Raw genomic sequence first — 8,730 nt, forward strand, 5'->3', positions numbered from 1 at the left:
TTACAACAGTAAATCCGAACAGGAATCCATGAAATAAAAATCTCCTGGGTATGATTTTCAGATCCTGCCGCTTCATCGAACGCTGCAGAATAACTGCTTTATTGAATAGCTAAATAAAAATCAATTTTATCAAAAATTGACAATTTGATTCCTTTGAGGAGCAAAACCAACAGTCCAGCTGTTATGAATCGAATCTTCATTAAACTGCGGGTCCAGAATAGTGTCTTTCTGTTAGCGGCGTAATTACTGCAACTAGCTCACATTACTGTGAATAAGCCCGGTTACGCTGGGTAGTCTGGGTTTTCCTTTTACCACTGCAAGAATGGACTATTTAAAAGGTAGCCTCCGGCACGAACAGCGAGGAAATAAAAGGTATTTTAAATAGAGCACTTTTCTTTGTGTCGATTCTTCCTGGTGCGAGTGTCGTCTGTACATTGTCACAAGTCCCCGCCACAAAGGGCTTCACACGGCGGCGTCTCCGCAGTTACATGAGTAACGGGACCGTATCATAAGTCAGAGCACCGAGGCGAATTAAACCAAAGAGAATTTAATAGAGCACTCAACAAAAGCACAACACTTGAAAACAATTGACGATTTTTTTTAGTTAATGAAGCCTATATACCTTATTAGAAAGTGTAAACACAAAAACTGAAATTACAAACGTAAAATTGCAAATAAAAATAAAAATTGCTAGCCAATATTTCGCCCCGGTAAACTAAAGGTTTCCAATGTGATAACTGAAATAATAACAAATAGGATGTTACTGCTTGGAGATATTATAATAAAGCATTAGGCTACAATTATAGTCCTGCATTTCTTAGTGTCTGAAAAGTCTTCACGACATACAAACATTGTTTTTAAACGGAAGGTAGGTCTATGCTTCATATTTATTTAATAAAAGAACAAAAATCAGTAGAAAACCTTTGCACCAATAAAATGAACATTATGCCCCTGAAACAAAGAATCAATCTTTTCCAACGAAGTAGCCTTTTGGCATTTGGGTCAAAAAGTCTATTTTAAATTCGGATAGTCGACCATGTGTTGCATAGTTAGTTAAAACGTCTGTTCAGTGACCTGCAGGTATTAATTTAACAAGTAACATGATAAAATTACCCCGTTAAAATCAAAAATCCAATGCGTCCTAAGCGGCCAAGTGGACAACAGCGCGACTCCTCCTGGTAGGTAGGCTATTACTTTGTGTTTTCCCTCTTTCTAATTACGTCCCTAGAGAGAATTCCCTCGAAATCAGTTACATACACGTCCTTATAGTTTAATATAATTTCACATGTACTTCACGTGGTAACAAGAACTTTGGTTATATTCAAGTCAAAGAGCTTACCTAATAAGTTTTTTATTTTAAACAATTTAAAATACCAAAGTGCCTCAGGCCATACATTAGGCCAAAGAGCATGGAAAAAGCTGATTGAAAACCTCAAGCATGTGAAAAGGTATTTTAGGATGACAGAGCTGGCCATTATCAACTTCTGTAGGTCATGCTCTACCTCTTCAGCTTGGACTTCCTGTTAGGGAATTAAAGTAAACACAAAAAACAGGCAGTGAACAACTCAGTTAACGACACAATATAGTTCAATTAATAAACTGGATCCATCTGTTTTATGCTGATGTCCAATATCTGAACATTTCATGCCAAGACTGATAGATTGTTCTCCTTCCGTAAGTTTTATGTTCAGTTGTTTAATAGAAGTAGTGGCACAGTGGTGCAATAGCTTGCACAATTGCCTTGCCTGTTTGGCACCAGGGTGTGTGTGCATGCCCCATCAAAGGTTATTCACTGTCTTGTGCCCCCTATGACCTTGCATAAGACAAGCCTGCATGCAAAAAGGACATGTAGCACAATAGACTGATATAGAAAATATTAGTTGAATAATTGCCCTTCCCCTGTAGTTCTTTACTATCAGTTTCTTATTATTGTTTTCACTGAAGTAGAGGATGACGGATCTAAGGGTGCACTCTCTCCTTGTACACAATTTGAGGTTTTGCATTTGAGTGTCTTTACTTTGAAGCTGGATAATCATGCCAAACTTTTGAGCATCTGTGGTGGCAGTTACATTAACAAATCTGCCATGCTGGTTCCTTTTGTGGGAAATCCACTCAACAGAGCTAAAAATCTTATCAAAATTACATTTTCCTGAGCATTAACTGAATGGTTTTCTCTATTGATTGACTTAAATCTTGCAGTGTGACATTTCTTATAGATGAGTGAAGACAGATATTGGGTGAATTCAACTAGAACTCCCTCAAATAGATCAAGAACAACGCTGAACAGAAATCCAGTGGTCACACGTAACATCACCCTACAGTGATTAATAGCTGAGGTGTACTTCATGAATTTCCTTATTTTTCACAGAATGCATCACTTCTAATTTCCTTCAACTGAATGTTTGACTTTTTTCTCCAGTGCAAAATCTTGCAAGTTCTTAATCAAATCATCTGTAATGACCCAGCTGGAGTCCTTGATACTGAACCTCTTTTGGCAGAGAAGTCTTCAGAGATGCACATTCCGAGGAGCTTAAAGCTGAAGACAAGCTCCACCTCCGGCCCATTGATATGAATGGGGATATGTTTTACATCTACATTTACTTTTATTCAGCCAACATCCAAAGCGACATACAAGACACATAGCACATATTTGCAGCCTGTGCTGAAGTAGACAATGCGCTCCTTTGTATTCCTGGTGCTGAGGGCCAAGTTATCGTCGGCAAACCACACAGTCAGGTATTGAACCATTTCCCTGTAGGCCTTCTCATTGTTCCCACTGATTGTGATGTCAAACTTTATGGTGATGTTAAATTACCACACAGGGACAACAGATGGATTTATTTCACCGATTAGATTGTTGTAGTTAGTTGGTTCAATTGATCACTGTAACACATTAAAATGGGACACTGTATATGCAACAGGAAATGCACCTTATAACACCCATGTATGCCAAACCCAAAAGAAAAATACTTAATTTTATTCATTTCGTGTTTTATGTACAACACTGTGTGCATTATTGCACCCTTAGAATACTTCCAAAATATTACAAATCAGAAACAAAATTATATTGAGAATTCCATGCGACTGTGAACAGGGCCACCTATAAACAGGGAGAAAGAGGAAGGTTTTCAGGGCCCTGTGTTCAGAAGGATGCCATGATGTCACTGATCTCCAGCTGCTTCAAAGGCACAGGATGCTGGCTGACCCTGTGCTCTGACCCCAAAATTTACTCTTGCCCGTATACATGTTGGCATGTCTGATGGAAAGCAAAATAGTACAAGCAAAAACTATTCAATATCTCCACAAGCATGAAGAAAGTATCACTAGGTTGAATTAGTATTTCTAAATACTAATCGTACAGACCGGCATCCCATCCAGGGTACATTGCTGTCCTCTGCCCTATTTTCATGGGTGTAGAGTGCAGACTGCCCCACTGCTCTGCCCAGGATAAATGGTTAGAAGATGGATAGCGAGTTACTGGGTAGCCTTCACCCAGCCCATGAGTGGCCCAAGCCTGCAGCCAGGCCAGCTCAGAACAACTGGCAGAACAGACACTTTTCTCAACACTTTATCCTGTAGATAATACTACGCGAGTCTAGAACAGTATTTCTACACACGATTAAATTGCTCATGTTGATATTGAAAGTTTATTAACATTTTTGTAAAAAAAGGAAAGAAAAAAAAGAAAAGAAAAATACAAGATTTATTCTCATAGAAACATTTTTAAAAATGTAGAGCTCAAAGTAGAGGCTTTTCCCCACTGCCTTCATTTTTTTCCTTACATACTGGCCCCTGAAAATCAAAGACCTGAAACACAGATATAACACACACTGACAACTCCCCATCAAGACAGCATTCCACTGAGAATCTAAAGAAGAACGGGTTTAGTGTGCTTCAAAGCCATAACTTACCGGGCAGAAGGGCCTTATTTGTGCTGGGAACTCTTTCCTGAAGCGATATCTTTTTGTGCCTGTTTCAGTCCCTGTTGAGGGTGGGAGGATAAAGAGTCATTTTTTATCACAAGACAAAAAAAAAAAAACAAATGAATACATTATTATACATGTGAATCTGTCACAAGATGTGGCTTATTCAGACTAATTCAGACTCTGGCTTATTCAAATGTCAGTCAACACTGACACAAATACATTTTTTGTATGGACACAAGAAACAGGTACTTACTAGATAATAACCAGTGTGGTAACCACTCATATACCAGGAGATCAACATGCTGCTCAATGCTTCATCTTCAAGGGTGTCTGGACTTATTGGGGGTGGAGGCGGAATCATCTAGAGAAGATGAATTCACAAAATCACAGCTGCACATGGAAACAAGGCATAATTAAATAGAAAAAGCTAGACTATATAAAACACACAGTGTTAACAACAGCTATACCATAAGGGAACTGAATGCAATGAGAGGTGATGACAATATAAAAAGTTATTGAATAAGCACACTTAGTTCATTTCCATTGGTTGAAACAATGGAAAAACATACAGCAATCTATAATGCGAGATAAAGAATAAATCATTGACATGAAGGGAAGAGAGAGCCCAGTAGCACACATAAGAGAGACACTGGATTTTCCTTAATTGTAAGAAACATGATAGGCGGCTTACTGGGGGTCCAGAGGGAATAAACGGAAGTCCACTCAGAAATGCAGGATCCAGACTGCCAAGCCCCGTTTCATCCTGAAGGCAGATAATTATCTTTAAGGAACTCTATCACACATTTATGATCAATGCTAGCTCTACATTAGTATTCGTTTGAAGTATTTCCTGACTAAATGTCTTAGATTTTACTAAATATTTACAACAGGATTTAGATACACGCAAAGAACACACTTTTTAGTAAAACTTACTGGATTCTTATATGTAACTGTGTTTTTGCCCTATATAAGGTATAACACTATAGCATGCAACTTTCTACCACTAGACAAACCATAAGTAACAGTTGTCACTCTTCTGTTCTACCCACCTTCCTGAAAGCAGGTGCTGGAGATGGGGAATGAGAGAAGCCTGAAGCCCACGCTGAAGGTCCTGAAGAAGCTCCGGGTCGTGTTTTAGACTTGTGTTGTTGACTGAGCTGTGGCTGGCTAGAGGATCTATCACTTTCGTCGGTAGAGGACTGGACATCTTTCTGATAATGTATTATACACACAAAGAAACACACACTCATTCTGACACCACAAATTCACTAATGTAATACAAAAATCATTTACGTGTTTATACTGAAAAATAACTACCTGAGTCACTCTGTGAGCTTCACTATTTGCTACAGAATTCTCAGAAAGGAGGTCTGTCAGGTTCTGCTTTTCCTCATTCCCATAGTCAGTATATACTACTATGCAAGTCCCCTTCTCGGGGTCTATTGAAGAAATTCTGGCTGGGTACAAGTTACCATCTTCAGACCAAAATGCATAACATGTGTCCCCAATTTGCCACTGTCAGGTAAAAAAAATAGAATAAATTATAATAGAATGACTAACACTAAGATCTGTTAAAGTGAATTAGTTCAAAATAAAAAGAAATAGTCTGCTTATACATCTCTTTCTGGAAGGGCATTGCTCCTCTTCCTGTTTCGATTCTTTTTGTTGTTTTTCCTTTTCTTTCCAAGTTTGTCGTCTTTGGTTGGGCCAGAGTCCTCCACACCCTTCAAAGCGTTCTAACGAAGGACACAAATTATCTCAATATAGCCGATGTTAAACTAACTCCTGACGAACAAATGACAACGAAAATCAGTTAACTGGCATACAAAAAAGTTTTATTGCAGATTCCTGCAGTTTCTGCTGTGTTGGCAAACACTATAATAATCAGCACAAGCATCAGTACTAGCCCCAACAACTGACACCTTCAACATTGTTATTTTATTTAAACAAGAATGTTCATTCCAGTGTCCAACATAAACGGAAAATAATAAATCACTAGTGTCTTTAACATAGCGCTCACCTTAAACGATGCCACCGCTTTATCGTAGGCTTTTATCAAAGCCGTATCGTCCCAGATGTCAGAATCGTCACTCTGCGACGCAGGATTTCATTGATATTAGATGTTAATTTTCCTTTCCACTCTGGACAAAATAGCCGCTAAAAATCTAACACCATCCAGTTTTAACAGTTTATGCAAACTACTGCAGCCGGTAACTATTCATAATTATTATTTTGCATGTAACAAAACGGACAATGAAAAACTACGAACACTGTGACAGAGTTAGTATGGATTCCTCTATTAATACTCAGCTAGATACAATCAAAATCTATAGAGAAGCACATGTGGTACAACGTTAGGCCTTCTGGATAAATAACCACCGATATACAAAGCTAACCAAAGCAAATTAACATGAACTTTTAAATATGTCGTTGGCTGCATACTTACCTGACCATCTCCCCGGGTAAAAAGAACTTCCTTGTATCCATTAGCCATAATCCCAATTATCTTTTTGATAGACTGTTGAACGACATTTAAGAGCAAACAGCTTAAATCAGTCACACTGCGACCGAGCTGCTACAAACCACTTCTACGCATAAAAGCTGCGACAGAGGTGCCTTCAAATTCCGGTTACGTATAAGAGCTGCGACAGAAAGACCGTCAGCTGCCTGGAAACGGCGACGCTAATCATCGTGTACAGAGGTTCCCCTTAATATCACTTTTAAAATGATAGACGCGGCGCTGAGTTCTTCAGGCACTCAGATTGTCTTAGCATCGTCAAGCGATGAGAATTATCCCCCAGAAAACATACTTAACGGGTAAATGTATACTATATTAATTTCTGAGTGTAGGGTTAATGTATTATTTGGCGTTTTGTTTATTATAGAGCATTAAGGAATGAAGGATGCTTTACCGCATAGCAGCACGCCATGTTAAAATGCGCTTGATAGCTAACGAAACGAACTATGTAGTGTTATGAATCAGCTTTGATTGCTTAATTTATTGTTATGTTAGTGGAAGAAGTAGCATCGCCATTAAAGTATAAAACTATTTATTGTTTTCTTTGGTATTTGCTAACACGACACGAATGAATTGATGCCTGGTAGCCGTTTTAGACGTATTAGAATTCCGCACTGTTAGAAATCAGCTTGTTAGCATGAGGCACCGTAAATGGGGGGTAAGATATGACCATTTCAAAGGTCCCCTGAGTGACAAGGGGCTTAAAACTTGGAATATAATTGGATTGGCCTGGGGTGGGGGGCCAATATGAAATGCTTTCCTGGGGACTAACATCTCTAGCGCGCCTCGGCAAGTTAAGCAGCATTATGACTGAAGTAAAAGCATTTTTTCCTTGCAGAAACACAGAAACGTTTTGGATTTCCACGGGAATGTTTCCACAGGAGGTCATCGTACGCTTTCGAAGTCTGGTAAAAATTGCCTTGGTTACCATGCACAGTTACAATGGTAAGGCAGTGTTCTGGAATTAATCAGAAATTCATGTTTAGAGATATTGTTTTTGCAACTTGCATATCGTTAACCAGTGACATACGGTTGCCTAAGTTTATCAGGAATTACCTTTGAATCTTGTCATCAGCTAATTTCTAAATGACCCGAATTATGTGTACTGTTAAGTAAGATTTTCCTTAAGAACTGGGTCATCATAATTTATCTCGGCTAATTATAGTAGTTTTATTATTTTTGTTTTTCCTTTAGTGAAGACGCTTAAAATTGAAAAAAACACCTTAAATGATACTCTGGAATTTGAGCCCGTTGCTGAAAAGGGTAAGTATACAAATGTAGTTACATAAGTACTACCATATGCTTTACATTATTCCGTATTTTGACTGTTACATTTGTCTTACAGAATTCGAGTGCACAGAAGGACACCTTCAAACAAACAGCTTTTCAGTAAGTAAAAATGTAAATGTCAGGACAGTGACGGGTTTCATATCCGAATATGACTGCGGTCATTCCGTTTTAATTAAATCAAAAAAAGGTCTTGGCGTAGCCATTTTTGATTTTAATAATTTACGCATACCTTACGAACTTGTGCACTGCTTACCTCATGAAGGAAACCAAGCAAAAGGTCTATGTATGTATGTATAAAAACATATAAATGCTGACCTGGGGGATATCACACGAAGCAGGATTTCTCAGTTAGCTGGGTTAACTTAAGCCAGAAGTCATGATTGTCCAATAAGTTTAGGTAAGTAGTATTCCTATTGGGCAATCATAAATAAAGCTAACCTTACTGAGAGAATACTGCTTCATGGAACACACCCCTGTATGTATTTGTGCAAAAATATTTTTTGAGCTTTCCAATGGGCTATGGAAATGACCCACAGTTTTACGTTTCCCTCGCAGCTCCCTGGAACCGGCGTGACTCACCTGCGCTTCATTATTACTGCAGGATATGATCATTTTGTTTCTGTACATAGGGTGACTGTAGATGGAGCACAGGAATAATATCAATTGTATTTAAGTCAAAGAACCAGCATTGTGGGTGAGAATGTTGATTGTCTTTTTCCAGTAGATGTTGAATGATTCCAGATTTTTTAGATTAGTATAAAGGCATTTATGATCTCGACAGATATTAGCAGTTACTCAGCTCATGTGAATATTTTGTTTTGCCAATGAACTTGATACTAAAATAACTCATTTGATTGCTTTGCTACATACTCCAAGCAAAAAGTAGGATTGATTTCTTTCTGTTAATATTTTTATTGTGCCTGATTGTGATTTTGATGTTTTTTTTCCTCCATGTAAATAAAAATTGTATTTTTTGATAGCTTGGTATTGATCTGT

At 38.2% G+C, this 8,730-nt stretch overlaps 2 protein-coding genes across 6 annotated transcripts; one reads left to right on the forward strand and one right to left on the reverse strand.

Moving 5' to 3' along the window:
• Positions 1–1,500: 1,500 nt before the first annotated feature.
• smn1 (survival of motor neuron 1, telomeric) lies at positions 1,501–6,541 on the reverse strand. Of its 4 annotated transcripts, none has more exons than XM_072708903.1 (9): positions 6,373–6,541; positions 5,947–6,018; positions 5,543–5,662; positions 5,244–5,441; positions 4,976–5,137; positions 4,618–4,689; positions 4,180–4,287; positions 3,912–3,982; positions 1,501–1,520 (listed from the first exon to the last, which is right to left on the reverse strand). In XM_072708903.1, exons 1-8 carry the CDS (start codon positions 6,418–6,420, stop codon positions 3,926–3,928), a joined length of 837 nt encoding a protein of 278 aa, XP_072565004.1. In that variant the 5' UTR covers positions 6,421–6,541; the 3' UTR covers positions 1,501–1,520; positions 3,912–3,925. The 4 variants fall into 4 exon arrangements, with proteins under 4 accessions (XP_072565004.1, XP_023674086.1, XP_023674085.1 ...); XM_023818318.2 differs by lacking the exon at positions 1,501–1,520 and adding an exon at positions 2,946–3,100; XM_023818317.2 differs by lacking the exon at positions 1,501–1,520 and adding an exon at positions 2,946–3,807.
• A 9-nt stretch (positions 6,542–6,550) lies between these two features.
• On the forward strand, positions 6,551–8,713 carry hspb11 (heat shock protein, alpha-crystallin-related, b11). 2 transcript variants are annotated; one of them, XM_023818321.2, is made up of 5 exons: positions 6,551–6,743; positions 7,283–7,389; positions 7,639–7,707; positions 7,790–7,833; positions 8,271–8,713. In XM_023818321.2, the coding sequence occupies exons 1-5, from the start codon at positions 6,652–6,654 to the stop codon at positions 8,340–8,342; spliced, it is 384 nt and encodes a 127-aa protein (XP_023674089.2). In that variant the 5' UTR covers positions 6,551–6,651; the 3' UTR covers positions 8,343–8,713. The 2 variants fall into 2 exon arrangements, with proteins under 2 accessions (XP_023674089.2, XP_023674088.1); XM_023818320.2 differs by having other exon boundaries at positions 8,290–8,713.
• The last annotated feature ends 17 nt before the right edge of the window (positions 8,714–8,730 follow it).

This window comes from Paramormyrops kingsleyae, chromosome 2 (genome assembly GCF_048594095.1).
Source record: "Paramormyrops kingsleyae isolate MSU_618 chromosome 2, PKINGS_0.4, whole genome shotgun sequence".
Lineage (NCBI taxonomy): Eukaryota > Metazoa > Chordata > Actinopteri > Osteoglossiformes > Mormyridae > Paramormyrops > Paramormyrops kingsleyae.

Coding starts and splice junctions, on each gene's coding strand:
- smn1 (XM_072708903.1), bottom strand. CDS start 6,420: ATGGCTAATGGATACAAGGAAGTTCTTTTTACCCGGGGAGATGGTCAG. Junction 5,663..5,946: donor AAGCGGTGGCATCGTTTAAG/GTGAGCGCTATG, acceptor GTCCTTCGTTAG/AACGCTTTGAAGGGTGTGGA. Junction 5,138..5,243: donor AAGCTCACAGAGTGACTCAG/GTAGTTATTTTT, acceptor ATACATTATCAG/AAAGATGTCCAGTCCTCTAC.
- hspb11 (XM_023818320.2), top strand. CDS start 6,652: ATGATAGACGCGGCGCTGAGTTCTTCAGGCACTCAGATTGTCTTAGCA. Junction 7,390..7,638: donor TACCATGCACAGTTACAATG/GTAAGGCAGTGT, acceptor TTTTTCCTTTAG/TGAAGACGCTTAAAATTGAA. Junction 7,834..8,289: donor TTCAAACAAACAGCTTTTCA/GTAAGTAAAAAT, acceptor TTTCCCTCGCAG/CTCCCTGGAACCGGCGTGAC.